The 19594-nt window shown below is 48.9% G+C and overlaps 1 protein-coding gene across 2 annotated transcripts in view; it reads right to left on the bottom strand.

Annotated features, from left to right (window-relative positions):
* LOC135244517 (sodium/calcium exchanger 1-like) overlaps window positions 1–19594 on the bottom strand; it is a 124681-nt gene that overhangs the window by 7654 nt on the left and 97433 nt on the right. For both annotated transcript variants that reach the window (XM_064316861.1, XM_064316863.1), the window contains exons 4-6: window positions 16523–16659; window positions 15004–15103; window positions 3580–3855 (exon numbers count right to left, since the gene is read on the bottom strand). In XM_064316861.1, the coding sequence (XP_064172931.1) occupies window positions 3580–3855; window positions 15004–15103; window positions 16523–16659 (513 nt within the window). The remainder of the gene's footprint in view (window positions 1–3579; window positions 3856–15003; window positions 15104–16522; window positions 16660–19594) is intronic.

Genomic DNA, 19594 nt, shown 5'->3' with positions numbered 1-19594 from the left:
CTCCTCAGCGCTCATGGCATCGCACCCATCCCACTGCGGCGTGACATCCGCAGCTGTCTGGGGTTTAAACCACGAACGCACGCGGCAGAAAAACTACGAAGAGGCCCTGGTGTCGTCTCACCAGCTGAGAAGAAAGCAGCGCTTTAAAATAAACAAACACGAAGCACAATCCCAAGTGTTTATAGCAAGTTCATTTTGTGAAGGAAAAATGATCAATTTTCTGTATGTCAAAATGAAATTCAAAAAAATTCATACTCCATTAAATACATATGGACTCTGAGGGAGATGAAGACTTCAGGGGAAAGATGGATTGGATATAAATACTCACTTTCAAGATCAATCCAAAAGATAGGAACACCGTAACCACATGCCAATTTGCTCGATTGACAGAGGGCAAGTACCAACACATGCGTAGATTATTGCCTTCAAAGTCATACAGATCATGACAAGTAGCCTGCAGCATACATGCAGATGTACATATATTTCTTGTGTCAATACAGGTGCACTCTTACAGCTGACATCACTGAGAGAAATTTGTAGAGTTCTTGACAGATTTATCTTGTCAAGCAAGGTAGCACACATATGCGGGCATTTGTATTACTATCTGCAGACTATTTTAGGGTGAGCTTTTTCTTCAAGGAAAAGTGTTGATTGAATTCTGACCATACTTGCCCATAACTCTGGGCTCTTGGTTCCCATTTAATCCAGGGTGACAGAGAGCACCTTTTCATCAGGCCAACTGTATGCAGGGCTCAAAGGAGGGACTTCAGTCAATGCCACGGACACACATTCTCAGACGAGCTCCGCTCAATTAACCTCCACCTCCCATGTCCACTGACGAGTCTTCCTTTCAGGTTTGTGAATTCATGCGCCCCCCCCCCGGCTCGACGAGGCGATTCTCTGGAAGCGGGAGGGAAGGAAGAGGCTGAGCACAGGTCACCTGAGGTCAGCGTTCGGAGGGTTTTAATATTGCATGGGGCAATTACACACTGAAAGGGGCTGCTGGCTCCCCCCTGGCCCAGACCTTGACTGCGCACATTAAACATGCCTCGTGCTGGAGGGCTGGCAGATGCTGGAAGTGGTTTTCTCTCTCCCCTTGCGTTTCGTTTGGTCTGCGGTGACTCTAAATCTCATACCCTTCACAGATTTATGGAGGTGGCCGTCCTGTGAGACTGCGTGCCAGTCCTCTGTTCTGTGGATGGATGCGTCTGAGCGGGGCGGGTCACGGCAGGGTCAGCACTGCACGGCTGGGGAAAGCCGGCTCTGATAGGACTCGTCTGAGCGTGAGCGGTCTCCAGGGAAAAGCAAAGCGGCGACCGACCAAAGGAGGGACACCTGCATTCGGGCGAAGACTGTGAAACGAGCAGGAAGGCCTGAGAATACGGCTGTACACTTGGGCTCCCTTCTCCAGAGGAAGGGCCCAGTTTGATCTCGAAGCCCTGGGAGAGGGAAACGAGGGCTGCTGGGAAGGGTTCACCCTGGCTCTCTACTTGCTCTCACGGCGTGTAGCTCGTGACTCCAGCACAGCCACCTGGAGCTCGCTCCCTGACCAGGGCTTATGATCATCCAGCCACCCTGCAGCGTTTGAACTCTTTTAGAAGCATCCCTGCGCATGTCCTACAGCCAGTCGCTGGGAAAGCAGGAGCTCGGCCAGCCGGGGTGCGGCGTCCTTGCTGTGCGGGGAGAGGGTTCCTCACGCAGGCCTCGTTTCTGCACAGTGGCACAGAGGCTTGGAGGACGGCAGAGTCATTTTCATTTCCAGAAGGCTGTCAGCTGGCACTGTGGTCTCAAACCAACCCCCCCCTATTCTATTACCTCTCACTTGGCCTTCTTGACAGCTTGTTCCACACAAGCTGGTCCCCAGTGCTGGGCGAGCGGACAGACTCAGTCCTCACTCTGAAGGCAGGTGTTCATGTTAGCGGTTAGCGGACGCGACGGCTTCCTGGCGCGACTGAGGCCGCTCTCCAAGGAGCACAAGGACAGGTTCAATGCCACAGCGGCTCTGAGCGTCAGCGCTGTTCTACCTTCACTTAATAAAAACAAACTGAAAGGAGAGGGAATCTGCTGCTAGCAAAAGCATTATGGGAAATATGGCGGGACGGCTAGCATCAACCATGCACACATGCTGCTTCTCCACTAGCTGTGGCAATCATCACAACGTGCTGCCACAATCTGCCAAAGACAACATTGACATCGCAGGACAGGCCGACGGTCCTGATAAACCAGCGTACGATGAGAGACCTTCTCGGGCTCAGAGCGCACTAACTGGACTGTGGAGAAGAGAGAACGGCCATCTTACATTCAGAAACTTCGCTCCCGACACAAATCAGGACAGAGAAGCGGCCCCCTGCTCCCCACTGCGGCCTGTCTGTTTAGCATTTAAACGCGAGAGGGAGATCAGACGGCTAGCCTGGTTAGCGTCGTTTCCCCGCTGCGAGGAATGAGCTCCACGCAGCTCGCTCGCCGCTGTGCATTACCCAGATCCCTGCGAGCCCAAGGACCCCTGGGGGAATGAACGATGTTAGCAGAGTATGTTTATTCAGCGTTGACGCAGACGCAGAGCGACTCTATCTCAATGAAACGCGGCCGCCGCGTGGCTATGCTACGCTAACTGTCGATCTCAGGGATCGGCGTGCGTACAGAACGCTCCCGCCTCCCTCCGCAGAGCCGGAAAGAGCCGGAAAAACAGAGAAGCAGGAAATCCGTCAAACGGCCTGCGGGCGCAGCAGCAGCGAACCCCGTTAATGGGATGTTTGTGGGCGGTGGGATTGTTTGCATTCTTGTCTGAAAAATGAGGCTAATTTGAGGGCTAGCGCTGCGGAGCCTGATTTGTGGTAATTAGGGTTGGGGACGCCCGGACCACATTCATCACGCCGCCGCCGCGGTGGCTAAACCCGTTAGCCGCAGCTGCGCGAAATGAGCGCGGAGTCGCCGCGCGGCGTAGCCGATCGGGTTCATAAAGCCACGCTCACGGACAGGGGGTCCGGGGTGCAGTTACACGCCCGCTACACAGGGAGAGGACTCCGTGTGCAGAACAACACTGTGGGTCAGGTGGCGGGATAGCGGTGGGGACTCATGGGTAATGCATCGGTGCGCCATGGAAGTGTCACAGTGCTCAGGCACAACAGCGGGAAACCAGCCTTCATTCACCTCGTACTTTATTATCTGGCCTCATCGGGTGCTACGTGACAAGAACAAGCCATTCAACCCATCCAGGCTTGACACTGTACCCTCAACTCTAGAGCGCACCCAACACTGCAGCAAACCCAGTCTGAGATCTTTCATTTTACTCTCATTTCAAGGTCAGCTGAGAGCACAATTCTCTTTAGCGGTGCTAACCTGGGGAAGCAAAGTGGGCGGAGACAGGGAATGCAAGGGGTTTTGTACAGCCAATCAGATGCAGGGAAGATGATGAGGTGGCCAGGTGGGGATTATTGGCCAGTATTTGTGAGACTTCAGAGTGGCACAGGGTATCTGAAAAGAGCAGTGAAGCCTGCACCACGAAAGTGGGTTCAGGTTTCGGGGTTCGGGGTCGGGGTCGGGTCGGGGGTCGGGGTCGGGGGCGGGGGCGGGGCTTACCCGGTACGGAGGTCCCCAGGGCCACGAACACCACGGCGGTGACGGAGTCCTTGAGGCCGATGGTGCAGCCGAAGTGGGACGCCAGGTCGCCGATGAAGGCGGTGAGCAGGCCGATCATGCAGATGGACACCACGAAGCAGGCCCAGCCGTTCCAGTAGTCCGTGGGCGGGACGAAGGCGAACAGAACCTTCCAGAACACCGTCAGGAAGTGCATGACGTAGTCGAAGCAGGAGGGCAGCTTCTCCTCCCCGCACTCCTCGTCTTCGTCGTCCTCGCCTGCGGAAACGGAAAGGGAGCCTCCGTTACCGTGGCGTCGGACGCGAGCGCCATGGCAACCACCGATGCGCGTCTGTGACGGCGCGTCTCCTGCATGCTGTCTGATGCAGCTGTGCGCTGGTCTGCTGTGGCAGAAAAATCTAAACTCACATTTTTAACATGATCATCAGAGAAGGTTCCACGGTCACAGGTGTGATATCCACAGGTGTGAATGAGGCCGGTCAACTTTCTCACTGCTGTCATACAGCCCTTATTGTATACAGTCGAGTGCATGAGAGCATAAATATGAAAAATAAGAGCTTATTTCATGTATTTGAAATGGTTTAAAAAAATCACAATTCTTGAGATATACATGCATTGAAATGTAACTACCCAAAAACTCAAGGTAAAAATTCTGCACACTACTAACTATAAAAGGCTTACTATACACAGTGCATCTAAATGGTCTGGCAGATTACCTCCGTTTCTAATGCTCTAATGTTACTTCTGAGGGAGCTAATGTTTGACTGTTAAATAACCAAAAGCCATTAAGGCACTTTCACAGGGCAATTCCGAATAATGTGGAATATGCAAATGAAAGAAGAAATGAGGTGCCTCATTTGCATTCTGGCGTGTATCAGACACTCTTACCCAGAATGACTTACACAGATTACATTTTTAAACACAGCCCGTTTATGGGGCTTAGTGTTTCACTGAGGCTCTTTTCAGGCAGGGTACCTCGCTCAGGGGTGCTGGGGCACGGTCCCAGCGGGGAATGGAACCCACAATTTGAGTCACAACTGCAGTTCCCTAACTGCACCACACGGCCACCCCCGTCCCACACCGAAGCGCTAACCGCATCCCCAGTAAAGTTTAGGCCCCACTTGAAAGAAATCACACTTTCAGACATGCACTGAGAGAAGCTTCAATAAAAAATAAAAAAAATAATAAAATGAGCACGGGGAAGATTTTAATCACACTAACAGGCCGGAGCCCGAGGTGAGCCAGGGACAGAGATGATCAAAAAGGTTTTTAGAAAATGAACGAGCCCCTCTGGCTTCACTCCTCCAAGAGAACTCTCGCCGTGACCAGCGGCTCGAAGCAGACGACTGCCGCAAAGAAAATCGGCAGAGGAGCAGGTAAGACAGGAGCCCGGGCACAGAGCCAGGACAGAAGAAGGCCGGGACGTTTTACAAGGACAGACACTGTTACACAGGGCTCCGCTCCAATCAATAATCGAGTGCTTGGGACCGGCTGCACAGATTGGATTAGATGAGATTAGATTAGGCTGAGCACTGCTGAGCCTATAGACAGTGTCAGCGATGACCGCGCTGCACAACACACACCTGCAGGGCGGGGGAAACATACGCATGCCACACACACACAACCTCAGAAAGATAGATCAAAATGGCCGACATCTGGAGAACACAACAGATGGTGCAATGACACCATGTTTGCCTGTTTGTGTGTGTTTGCACGTTTGTGTGTTCCTGTGTGTGTTTCTGTGTGTGTTTGCATGTTTGTGTGTTTCTGCGTGTGTGTGTGTGTGTGTGTGTGCATATGGGGGGCATTCATCTACAGTATGTTTTCTACATCTACATCTGTTTTTCATAATTTATTGATTCAAAACATCAGGATAAAATGTAAGACAGTCAGCTTTTTGACAGGTTTTTGATACAGGCTGATGTACCTTTAAGCAAAATACGACAGACCAAATCAGGCAGTAATTGCAGAGCTGAGTCCACACTGATTAAATCAGAAACGCGTGTCAGTGCGCATCTCCAAAACGCACGCTCCCCATTTCATTCTGACATCAATTGTACCAGGATAAAAGAATCTAATTTCACTGCCTCCTTTGCCAGCACAAAGACCAGCAAAGAATTTTTGTGCATTAAAAAAGGCAGCATTGTACACTGCACAAACAGCTTTGTTCAGTTTTTGCAAAGAGGCTGAAATCCATTCAAATCTATCAGCCGACAAACTGAGGAATCCCAATGAAGCGTCTCCTAGAATAACATGACTCAAAGCACGCAAAGGTTACTGCTCTCTGCAGAGACAAATGTCTTTTGCGATTACTTGTGTTACAAGGATCAGGTTATATTTCCACATAGACTGTGTTACATAGATATAGAGGCAGAAGTGGCACCCAATTGAAAAAAACTACCCAGTAATCTAGGGATCTGCAGCTCTGGTCCTAGTGAACCTACTAAACTGCTTGTTTGTTTTCACCTTAAAATCACTACCCAGTTCAGACCCAGGAAAACGGGTGAAGTGGGTAAACAGTGTGATTAATTGGTTTCACAAAACCCCAACAGTCCATTAAAAAAGGTTTCCTGAATTATATTAAAATTACATTCCCATTAGACTGCATTGACTCTTGCAGAGACAAGGCACAGGTGAAATCCTGTAAGATATTATGTCTTTTTATATATTTTTCTTACAGTTTGTCCCGTTTGATAGGGACATACACCACTGCTTCATATTCCCCATCATTTTCACATAGTTGGACATAAATATGACACTGCTGAACTAAGCTCCTCCCCCTGCTGCAGGGTGGCAGAGACATTTCCGTGGCTCCTATACATTACACCCACAGACAAGAGAGAGCCTGCTGCAACTCGATTATTTAATCCGGTAACCACGGAAACACAGCCGGTGAAATTCACACAGACACTCATCTCAGAAATGTCAAGTGCCATGTACCCCCCGCCCCCCCTTCCCCTCTTTCTTAGCTGAACATTCTAATGCTGATGTCACAATCACTGCTGGCAACCAAAAGTAAGCCTAGAGTTCTAGAACCCTTAGTACTGCAATAAAAACATTCACAAAAGAAAAACTCCTACCCTTTTAAAGATTAATATCTCATGATGAATTCACACAGGAAGGACAGGCTGGGGGCTATTTAGTCTAAAACGAATCGAAGCGTCACGAACACTGTATGCGTTATGCCACTACATTTTAATCCGTGTTTACACCGACGGAAATGTGCACAGAAGTATCATATCGGATATGGAATCTTTTGGCATGTCGACCGGATACAGCTGGACACAGCTGTAAAACGCAGACCTCAATCTACTGACGCTAAAAAGCACCACAGAAAACAGCTTTACTGCAGGATTCTCTATCCTCACAGCTGCACAGCACTCACCACATGGCCTCTACAGCAGGCTGTACCACTCATTTCAACATTTCTTCATGAAGAATTAAGAGTGTTTCTGACCATTTTAGCTAACTGTCACACATACAGTATGACATATTTCACATGATCCTGTAAAAGTCAGGTAATTTCCACTTACTTCTGTGTTGTCATAGCCTCAACTTCCGAAATGTGAAATATATTCTTCTATTCTGACTTTCAAATGCCTTAGCCCAAAATTAATCAAACCATCTTTCAATAATACACAATGCACCCTCAAGTTTAGACTACTGTGGTGTGTTTAAAAAGCTGTTTTAATGTGGTGTGCTGGCTGGGATATCACATGGTCGCCTTATGGAAATTTTTGTGGCTGGCAGTGTAGTATAATGGGTAAGGAGTTGTAACATAAAGGTCACAGGTTCGATTCCTGGGTAGGACACTGCCGTTGTACCCTTGAGCAAGGTACTCAACCTGCATTGCTTCAGTATATATCCAGCTGTATAAGTGGATGCAGTGTAAATGTTGTGTAAAAGTTGTGCAAGTCGCTCTGGATAAGAGCGTCTGCTAAATGCGTGTAATGTAACATCTTCCTTTCTCCATGTCACCCTCAAGTTCAGACTGCGACGGTGTGAATCTTGTGTGTTTAAAAACACAGAGATCCAGAGTCTGGGAAAGGGAGCTGTTCCTGACAGTGTTCTGGCTTCTAACGTAACAGTACTCTTTGTCCTGCGGGACATCGATGCCGAATATCGGAATCTCGGCACAAATTGGACGGGATGACTTACCCTGCTCCCAAGACTAATACAATCTGCCTACAATCTGTCACTGTCTCCTGGAAAAAGAATTACCATATCATAACATTAATGCGTATTATAAAAACCCGTCCATCTTCATCAGGAAGTACATCAGTAAAACAGAGATAAGGAACAAGGAAATATGAAATGGTGCCTGATCTGAAAAATAATGAGGGGAACGGTCACAAAGCTAACGTTTATTCTACAATAATTGAGCAGGAAAGCTGAACTGCAGCAGTGCCCCGTCGAATAAGATGTCAGCTGGATTCCGAATGTCTCGGGGTACTTTTCCCTGCCAGTGTTCATGTGCCCTTAGAGGGTGAAGCTGAGGTGAACTCTATGTTAATGGAGCTGAATGTCCCGTGTGTGTGTGGGTGTGTGTGTGCGTGCGTGTGCGTGAGTGTGCCAGTGTGGTTGTGTGAGTGAGTGTGTGTGAGTGTGTGTATGTGTGTGTGCGTAAGTGTGGGTGTGTGTGTGTGAGTGTGTGTGGGTGTGTGAGTGTGTGAGTGTGTTTGTATGTGTGTGTGTGTGTGAGTGTGTGAGTGTGGTTGTGTGAGTCTGTGTGTGTGTGTGGGTGTGTGCGTGTGCGTGTGCGTGTGTGTGTGTGTGTGTGTGTGAGTGTGTGTGTGTGTGTGTGTGTGAGCGTGTGTGTGTGTGTGGGTGTGTGAGTGTGGTTGTGTGAGTCTGTGTGTGTGTGTGTGGGTGTGGGTGTGTGCGTGTGCGTGTGTGTGCATGTGTGTGTGTCAGCAGAGACACTGTGTGTAAAGTTAACTCTCCACCTGCGGGGGAAGTGATGTGGAAGTGGGCTGTGTTAGAGAGGAGCTGAAAGACCGAACGCCTCTACCATAGAGCTTTTATCTCTGCTCGCACAGATAAGCCGACTGGCCTGGCAGAGCAGGGCATGCTGGGACTTATCAGAGAAAAACTCCTCACAGGTTCTTACGGTGAGAGATTCTGGCACCTGGCTGGGGGAGACTGCGAGACTGATCCAGTGCCCAATGGGGGCTGGCTGGCGAGGGGGGGGGGGTGTTATCTTACGACCCTCAACCTGCTCCTCATGATTAACAAGCTTCTCAATTCTTAGCAAAAAAAATTAAAAATAAGAAATGAAATCTCCGTAATTGCATCTAACGTGGCAGCCTTACTTCTGGACCCCGTTACATTGAAAGCTTTTAATTTGTAACAAAGAGCTCAATTTATGTGAAATCATTTTTGATTTTAACAAAGGAATGTGTGATTAAGCCCTGTGGTCTTTCTCAGTATAACTCCAGAGTCGCACACAGACAGGGATCACATGATAAGGCGCAATCAAGTGCGTAATAAGGGGCTGCAAAAGCACGATCCTAAACGCTCTGAAGAGCCATTGGCCAGAGTAGTGTGATAAGTTCCATAATGGGAGGAGCTACAGCAATCTGCCAATCGGCAAATGTTTTTGAACCAATCAAAATTATTTCCTTTCCACATCAGAACCCAATGATTGGTTCACATCAGTGAGAACATGATTGCTCCTCCCTCTTTGCCTCCATAACCATTCTGCCCTGCTCTCACACACAGGGTACAGAGTGGGACCAAAGAGGAACATTTAGACAGGAAAGAAATGAGTTCTTTTTCTGTTTTTACTTTTTAGAAACAGAAACGGCGGACGTGCGTATCCTTTGAGGCGGGGAACGCACCGGCTTCCTGTCTCCACCGCAGGAGAGACGCAAACGTAGCGTCCGTGGAAAAGCGCGCCTCCCGCGTGAGGACGCCTGGCGGCTTGCCCTTAATCCGCGGGTTGCTAAGAGACGAGCGCGGCTCCACGCGGGATCGTTAGACTTCAGAGTCGGCGGGAAAACATTCCAAGCTGTGCCGATGAGTCGACTGCGGATCATTTCCACAGTATTCCAGATTTACGGAAAATTTCCACAGTATTCCAGATTTACGGAAAATTTCCACAGTATTCCAGATTTACGGATCATTTCCACGGTATTCCAGATCACTGGGAATATTTGCACTGCAGTTCCCGGCAGTAAAAACCATCAGCATGGAGCAAGTCGCTCTCTGAGTTATGAAGACACAGCATGACGCACTTGGAGGCCAGATTTGCATTTCTGTTTGTAGGAAGCGCTTTTAAGGTCAGGGAAAATGATGAGGAATTTGTTCATCGGTTATATGTGGATGAAAATCCACACTAAGAGCTTGCCCATGATGTAGGCACTGTATTTTTGTAACGTTTTATGGGGGTGAACACAGCAGAAAAGGAAGGAAGAGGGATTTTGTAAACCAGAGACATTATTAATCACCTAATTTCCTAAAGCCTGTGAAAACAAGCTTCTTCAAGCGCTTCCTTGTGGGGCCAATCAGGAACAGCGGCCGAACGCATCGCACGCACACTTTTATAAACAATGCATGAAGAAAATGCATGATACATATATCTGCACTAAGTAGACGCCTTCTTAAAATATGCATAAAGTTCTGCTTATTATTGTGGTGCTAGTCTGGAATATGCTGACACTGTGCGGCACACGCCCGGTATGAAGAACCAAATCATTTCTGACTCATATGAATAATACATATTTACTTCAGTGATGAAAAGGTGACTAGCGTGGCTATGCTGGGCCACGTTGAGAGAGAGGTCCTGAGAGACAGGCTCTGATAGGCCCCCGAGCAACACCTTGAGTTCCAAGCCCAGCCAGTCTTAACACAGTTCTACTGCACATTTTGGAAAGTTTCACGTTTCACTGAGCATTTCCCAGGGACCTGCAGGGGGATCTAATGATTTAGCGTATATCCTAAACATGCTACTCCCAAAGACACGTTAACAGGGCAGATATAGCAGATACAGATTTAACCAGATCGGAAAACGTCGAAACACAGGTATGATCGTCACGCTAAGAGAGTCGTCCTAAGGAGACAGTGGTGGAGTGTGAGCAACAACAAGAACTGAGCGCAAGCCATAATTCATAAACCCATAATCGTTCTCTGAAGATCCATGCTCTGGATTTTCTGTATTAAACTCCAATGCTAATGAGACAGAAAGAGCGTAGCCTCTAAAGCCAAAAGTAAACACAGATCTGGAATGGATAAGTGACGCTGGGGTCGGCCACATCGTTTGTAAACCATCAGAAGGCGGTTTAATCACCTTTTTTTCCACCAAGCTCTCGGATAGCAATTACAGCCGCGAGGAAGGCGGTTAATTGGAAAGATCGATCGGTCATTATTTAATCACACGGGCCTTAACCGCGGTCGGGATTACAGGGAGTGGGGGGCAAACCTCCCACCGGCGCTGAAGTCGCCATTTTTGTAATAATGTGGGCGGTTTGGCGGAGAGAGGCGGGGCTAATTATGTAATCACGCGACGCGGAGCGAGCACGTCGGAGCAGAGCCCGCCGCGGCTCGGCTAACGTCCGCCTGCTGAGCCGGCCGCTCGCGCGTCACAGCCTGCAGCCCTGGAAACTCCCACCAAACTCAAACAAACGCACGCGGCGCGTAACCGCGGGCAACCGCTAATGCGCTAAGAGCGTTAACACTGGGCTGAGCCACAGCACTTATCTCCCTCGAAGACAAACAAACCTCGTCAGAAGATAATCCTCACCAGCTAATTTCTCCGCCAATTATCCCGGGAAGATTAGCTGGAACGGGCGTGTGACTTTGGAGGGCATGGAGTTGTTTAGAGGATGACCTGAACTAGAGATCTTTTATTCTCTACACTCGCTCCATACTCCTTACTCTGCATTTCTTGTGAAATTCCTCCAGCGTCCCCAGACAGTAATTCCACAGAAAACGTCTCTTTCTCTCTCCCTCTCTCTCCCTCTCTCTCTCTCTCTCTCTGTCTCTGTCACTCGTTCTGGAGTGAGGAGGCAGGAAGGTAGAGTCCAGATCTTACAAGCAGCAAGACAATGTTCCATCCAGGAATCACACGCCTTCAGACAAAAACCCATTGTGCTGTACTGCTGTCTCCTGCACACAGGAAGCGAAGCACATCCTGTCTGACAACATCCTCCTCACCTGTGAGCCGTCTCCATGTAAGGGAGGTCACACGTTTCAGGAGTGCTTATTCTGATCAGAAGAGAGAAAACTTTAAACAATTTTAACAACTGGTAACCTAGTGACAGTAACCTGCAATCTGTGCCCCCACTCACTTCCTGTAATCCCACATCTGTCTGTCACGTCCTGTGATCTCACATCTGTTTGTCACTTCCTGTGATCTCACATCTGTTTGTCACTTCCTGTGATCTCACATCTGTCTGTCACCTCCTGCGATCTCACATCTGTCTGTCACTTCCTGTAATCCCACATCTGTCTGTCACTTCCTGTGATCTCACATCTGTCTCTCACTTCCTGTTATCTCACATCTGTTTCTGTGCTGGAAAAAATGAAACAAAATCACTGAAGTGAGGATGGAGAGATAAACGGAAGAACAGTCTGGCTGATGCGTGGAGGTGCTGTCACTTCACTTTTCACATTCTGGAGTTTTAACAGACTGCTTCTGTTTTGGTGCAGCACATTCATTCAGGCAAGCAGAGCTGCATTCTTTAAAAACTGCATGGCCTTCAGTTTTCAAACAGCGCTTTGATAGAGCAGCATACCAAACACTCAGCAGGTCATAAATAGCTGTACGATTCACCATCAAACACATCCATGAGACAAACAAATCTGTGCCTCATTATCTCAGGGCAGGTTGGAACGGGGATCCAGAGGCTGTATTTATCAAGTCTGATCATCCCTTATTGAGCGCTTATACACACGGTCAATACCTGGCACTTAATTTCACCTCACTTGCATACGCCTGCAGTTACCTCCGTGGCATCGCACGGCGTGGGGGATGTTTTAAAGGACGATTATTCCTCCATCTAGACGAATGCGATTACTGGGACAGAATAGGCTGATGGATGGTGAGAGAAGAATCCAGGTCTACTTTTCATGAGTGAGCCAATCGTTTTCAAATCCGAAGCAGCGAGCAGCCAAGGCTGCCGAGTACAGGTGTGGGGCATGAAGGCTCAGGGGCTTCTGGGAGAAATATTTGCCCAGGTGCGTCGTCACCGAAAAGCAGGACCCTCTCTTTGCATTCCATTTCAGACCGATGACATCACCGCAGCCCTCCCCTTTGAGCTTGACAAAAAGATGGACTGCATTTATATTGCGCTTTTATCCAAAGCGCTTTACAATTGATGCCTCTCATTCACCCATTCACACACACACCAATGGTGAAAGGCTGCTATGCAAGGCGCCAGTCAGCTCATTGGGAGCAGTTAGGGGTTAGGTATCTTGCTCAGGGACACTTCGACACGCCCAGGCGGGGGATCGAACCGGCAACCCTCCGACTGCCAGACAACCGCTCTTACCTCCTGAGCTACGTCGCCCCTGCAGACCAATGACTACTTTGTCTGATTACATTACATTACATTACAGGCATTTGGCAGACGCTCTTATCCAGAGCGACGTACAACAAAGTGTATAACCATAACCAGGAACAAGTATGACGAAACCCCTAGAGAGAAGTACCGGTCCAAGTACAGGGAACAACCGCATAGTTCAACTTGGACCCTGGTGGTTAAACTGATTAACACTGATTAGACTCCTCCCACCCCGCGTCCTGTGGCTGCAGGGACGAGCGTTCTGTCCACCGCTCCGTACGGCTTTACAGCACGAGCCCAAGAGGGAGAGGACTAGCACAGGACCAGGGGAGCCATTAACCTGACTTACTGAGTCCAAACAGCTGAGTCTGCTCACATCAGCACTGGAGAGAGAATCTGTGTGTGTGTGTGTGTGTGTGAGAGAGAGAGAGAGAGAGTGTGTGTGTGTCTCTGAGATGGTCTGTAATAGAAAAGATCAAAAACATAATTTCCTGAGTCAAGTGGGAGTCAGACAGTCCCAGAACAGTCCCAAGCAAAGCTGGCTAGCCAAAAGACATTAGCCGTTTTTCCCCAATATATTTTTGATTATAAAGATACGAAATGAAGCTTTAGTCTGTGTGAGCCATTATCTCTTGGAGTGTCGCCTGTGTCTCGTTTCTTTGGCCTGAGAGAGGTGGCAGGCCTGGTTTAGCGGTTAGCATTGACGCGGACGAGGTCTGGCTCTGCTTTGCTTCGCAGTCCCATCGTAAAGCACACGTTCACAAGCATCTCAGCGCAGAGGAGTGGAGTCTGACACACCACCCACCCCGGTCCCCTGAGACCGGCTCCTCTGCTGTTATTCGCTGCAGGACGGACAGACACACGGACATGAGGGGAGCTGGAGACACAGCCGAACACCACAGGGAAGCAGACTGTGATAAACTGCCCTATTACTGTGGTCTCTGTTCCTTTCTGTTTATTACTCAGTTACACACACACACTTTCTCTCTCTCTCTCACACACACACACCCCCACACAAACAAACTCAAAACCCTGTAATCTGACAGCAGTTTCCTAGCTGAAACCAGGAGGTGTGTGTGTCGAGGGTATTTCTGTGAGAGAGAAGAGCTCTGAATCCTGGGTGTGTGTGTCGAGGCCGTTTCTGTGAGAGAAAACAGCTCTGAATCCTGGGTGTGTGTGTGTGTCGAGGGTATTTCTGTGAGAGAGAACAGCTCTGAATCCTGGGTGTGTGTCGAGGCCGTTTCTGTGAGAGAGAAGAGCTCTGAATGCTGGGTGTGTGTCGAGGCGGTTCCCGTGAGGGGCTGTAAAAGAGCAGATGTGTGAGAGGTGTTATATTGCACCCTGGGACAGGAATTACCGCCCTGCAGTGACATATAAGCCTCTGAATTAATACCCATATTTAACCCCAGGGTGGCCACAGCATCTCCACAGAGCTAATGAAACTAAGTGGCTTTACCTAGACATAAAAAAGTCTCCACTGCATTATTTTGCCATATGGATTTCTGAGTTGAATTGTGTCCCTGAATATTACCCGTCCTGCTTTAAATCAATCAAAGAGGCACACCGCTGAAGTCCGCTCGATCTTTAAAAGCGCTCTCCTCGGCCTGCGCGCAGTACCGAGCGCGGCCAGCAGAGGGAGTGTGTGGAGCGAGCCGCGGCTCCTGTGATTTGCTGCACCTCGCGGGCGGGTTTTGTCCGGTCCGTCGAGCGCTACAGGTCTGTGAGAGAGAGTCACACCTCCTCACTGCTGCAGCGAGCTGGAGCTGGAGCTGGAGCTGGAGCAGGAGCTGGAGCAGGAGCAGGAGCTGGAGCAGGTCAACGGGGCAGAGCCCGGACCTCGCTTGACCTGCCCGCCCGGCATCTGACCGCACACCAACCGCATGCCGACCGCATGCCTACTCACCGGCGCTGACCGTGATGGCTTCGATGAACTGGTCCCTCCAGCTGTTCGTCCCGACCAAGAGGGCCAGATTGGTCTTTTTAATCAGCTTATCCACGGTGTTCTGTGGAGAGAAACACAGCGACGTTTCAGCACATAGCAACGAAATGCCATGGATGCTTTTCCTGGGACTTAAAAGGCTGTATGTAAATTTAAAGTAGTTATTCTAAAGGGTCTGATCCGCAGGCCGTATAAAAATCTGTACAAACCAGGCCGATGTTTTCAAACTGAACATCACGGCACACATTACAGATTCTTAATGAACCAATAAAATTAATTGAACTTGATCTACAGAAATTCAGACACAGTTAAGTGTGCAGTGGACAGGAAAAGGACAGGGACCCTAACCCTAACCCTGACCCTAACCCTAACCCTGACGAGGGAAACCTCTCTCAGCGCACGGCCTCGTTACTGCAAAGGGAAACTTCAGGAGGGACACAGAGGCGTCTGCAGCCACAGAACCTCTATTACCTGCTGCTCGCTGTGCAGCTGACTCAGCACATTCCCCCTGTCTCCCCTGCATCTAATGGGGGGGAGGGGGGGTGCGGGGGGGCAGGCAGCTTAGCATCTGCACTGGGGTCAGTGGCCCTCTGGAAATGGAGCACGCTGCTCTATATTGCATCTGTGTGGATCTTCTGCATATAATATACTGATATATTTCACAGAAATCTGGATTTTAAAGACATAGACTGATAGATGTTTCAGAAAACAGAGGTCCTCAGTTTCAAATGTATGCTTTATTTTGCATGGTGAAGAAATAAATGCACTTAAGTGTAGGATTATCTTAGTAATATATTATAAAACTGTTGAAGTCACAGCTCTCGAGAAGTTCCTGTGAACACTCACGATAGGCACAAGTGCACTTAAATCCTTGAAAAACTGGCTCGCTTATGAGATCTCGGGGTTCTGCATTATCTTTCACCAGCAGCTGCTGACTTCCCTTCCGTGGGCTTGAGGTTATAAATCTCTGTGATGTAAAATACAGTGTGTAACTTTTTACTGTCCATTTCCAAGGAATTAATTTTGCGACTGTAGGTCAGCATGGCAACAGCATAGCAACACCGCAAGCACACACACGCACACACACACACACACACACACACACACACACGCTTAACGGCCATTAAAAGAGCAGAGGGAGGCATACAGCTCTCCTGTGATGAAGTATGTGTGTGTGTGTGTGCGTGCGTGTGTGTGTGCGAGAGAGAGAGAGATTGTAAGTGAGAAAGAGAGAATGAGAGAGAAAGAGGAGAGGGAAAAAGGAGAAAAGAGAGATGGAGAGGGAGAGAGGGAGTGAGAGATGGAAAAATGGAGAGACAGATGGAGAGAGAGAGAGGGAAAGAGAGAAGGAGAAAGAGAAAAACGGGGGACAAATGAAAGAGATGGAGAGAGAGAGGAAAAGAGATAGAGAGAGGGGGAGAAAGACAGAAACAGGGGGGTAACTGATTTTAAAAGACTGAAACAGGACGGTCCGGGGGCGCACCTTGAACTCGTAGGACTCCTCGATGATCACCTCCAGCTTGACGTGGTCCCCCAGCATGGGCCGGCCCATCTCCGCGATGCGCCGCTCTTCCTCGTCCTTCCCCGTCAGGGGCTCCTCTTCCTCCCCCTCCACTTCCTCTGTAAAACAGAGCAGGAAAGGCCACGCCCATCACCACCTGCCGGCGCCTGCGACGCCCTGGGACACACCCTGGGACACGCCCTGCGACACGCCCTGGGACGCACGACCACGGAGAGGCATCACCGCGACCCTCCACTGTGTCACCGCCAACCTCCACTGTGTCACCACGTTCACAAGTCAAATACTGTAAGTCTGAGAGAGGTCCAGCCTGGAGCCTCATACTGTAAGTCTGAGAGAGGTCCAGCCTGGAGCCTCATACTGTGAGCCAGAGAGAGGTCCAGCCTGGAGCCTCATACCAAACACTCAGCTGGTCCAGTTGCTTGGAAAGGCCAGTCCCACTCTAAATCCGTCCTTCTGTCCTCCTGCTTAAAGCCCCTTAGAGACCAACCGGCCTGCTGTGGGGCCCAGTGAAGTAAACTACGCTGGATAAGCTGGGGATCCCTGTCATTACTCAGTATCTATGGTATGTGTGGAAGCACTTCCTGTCTGCAGCAGCATGGCACAGGCACGTGCACTCAGACCTAAAGGAAGACTTCCTGTAGCGCACGAAAGCAAGACGTCTTGTCTGATCTACACTGTCAGTGTGTGCTGTTTTGGTACAGGGTGTGTCTCTCTGCCTAAATAAATATAGAAATAAAACACATGTAAATAAACCGCGTATTGGGGAGAAGCACAGCGACTCTGTCACATGAAAGGCATAAATAGGGGGGATGTTTTGCATCTACACACAGCTTTGACAACATCATTACAGCATTTCAATTCTCCGAGCTCATTCTGGCTTGAACACACACGACAGTCGTGCAAAGAAATAATCCTCAGGGTCCAATCGACTCGGTGCTTTAATTAATTCCGCCCCCAGGACTCTGACCAATCACAGTGACAGCATCACTGCTAACCAGGAATAACAAAAGCAAAAGTTCTGACGTATGCTATAACTCATTTATTACGTCTATCCACTCAAATAAAGACCTCAAAATACCCAACTCAGCCTTGTTGTAAGTGCCCAGGAAATCCTGTGGAGAGTTTTACTCCTCAGCCATCAAAAATAATTGAAATCTGGAATGACCTGGTGAAGACCTTAACAGAATTATTACAGAAGGAGTCATGGAGAGGGTATTACTGCGAGCCCCTAGAACAAAATTTGGATGGCAGTTATGCCATCCCGCCAAGTTACGCCTTGGCAGGGCAGCATGCCCCATACCTACACAGCACCGATACAAAATACAAAATACACAACCAAGAGCAAATTAAGCTATCCTCTGCCCTCTATTAAGGGCAATACAGACCACCCTTTTTAGGAGGATTCCTAAAATTGATGTGTGCTAACTGGAAAAGTAATTAAGGAGCATTAGTGTGCTCCAAAACTTTTAAAACTTTGGCGTGTGTAAAAATTAGTGTGCTCCTTGGAAAAAAAAGTTAGCATAGAGCCCTGCCAGGACATTTGATGGTGTCTTCCAGGCTACGCCCAAGCGCTTACAGAGAGCAAGTCTGGGCCCACAGCCAGTTTTACTTATGAGTGGTGAACAATATTTCGAGCCACCGTTAGCTAACCTCAGCGAGAGGGAATGTGCAAGTTAATTAAGTGAATTAACCGTAAACCCTGAAACAGAGCAGTCAGATGACTTTCTGAAATGTCACTTCCTTAAAGATGGTTGGAATTTCAACCACTCTGTGATACTATTATTGCACACATGAAATGCAATGATATAATTAACGCATTAATGCAGAACAATAAAATGAGTACCGTCGAGTAGTGTAACATTTACTGTGTACGTTACGTAGCACGGCTGCAGAAAGGAGTATCACCTCATTGCGTGGGTAGAGTCACCTTTTAGAAGGAAATGTGCACATTAACACTATAACAAAATGTAGTCTGGAGCAAAAATGTGAGAATATCATGCTGTATAAACGAGCGTGTGTGTGCACTGCACATTTTATAAAATCCAAGCTGTCTGTCAGCTGAACCCTGTTCCGTGGCCTTTTGAATTGGGCATCCATATTCAATCTAAGAGCGGTGGAATATATCTCTAAATTACGACAGAGCGACCCCTGTCCCGCCGGCCCTCAGGTATATAATACAGACATATGAATTTTTAAATTAAATAACTGCATAGCATGCAGGGCCCGGCCACCGCACGGCCATGAAAGGCTGGAGTCGACCAAACAATCCCAGAATGAATTTCATTAACCGGAGGAAAATCAAGAGCGATGACACCAGGACCGCACCTGCCCTGAATCCAGCATGCAGGGTCACGCTCCGATTCCGGAACCTTCTCTTTCCCTCCCATGGGGCTGATTTCAGGGCTTTTATATTCTCCCTTTACTGGCCTGCTCTCTCTTACGGGGCCCAGGTCTGGCACATCTGTTCCCCTCCAAAAAGTTCCGCAGAATCCCCCCCCCCCCCCCGTCTCTGGGTAAGCCAGTAGCCACGCCCGGTCTGAATTTCCCCTCTGGAGTGTAAACTCGCAGGTGATTGGCCGAAGTGCTCGGCTCTGGAGTGTAAACTCGCAGGTGATTGGCCGAAGTGCTCGGCTCTGGAGTGTAAACTCGCAGGTGATTGGCCGAAGTGCTCCTCGGCTCCTTCCCGCCACAGAGCCAGTCCTGGCACGGCTCCACACCTCCATTTGGCGGATGAGTTCAAACATTTTCATTTACTTTTTACATTTATTTATTTATTTAACTTGTGAGCCTTTACATCTTTGTTTTTTTTCTCCCCCTTCCCGTTAACGGCTGTTCTCTCTCTCGCTGCCCCGCCTTTTTCTTAAAAAAAAGAAAAAGAAAAGGTCAGTTATGACTGAGAGGTTTAAGAGTGTAAAATCCCTGCAGTGTTGTGTCATAGCATTTTGTCATCCGCCCCTTGTCTTCAGCCAGGCATGAGGCACAGCACATTAGGACAGGGTGGTGCGAGTGGCCGTTCTGGGACTGAGAAGCAGA

This window comes from Anguilla rostrata, chromosome 18, assembly GCF_018555375.3.
Source record: "Anguilla rostrata isolate EN2019 chromosome 18, ASM1855537v3, whole genome shotgun sequence".
In the NCBI taxonomy this organism is placed as follows: Eukaryota; Metazoa; Chordata; class Actinopteri; order Anguilliformes; family Anguillidae; genus Anguilla; species Anguilla rostrata.
This window is presented reverse-complemented; position numbering and strand designations above follow the sequence as displayed.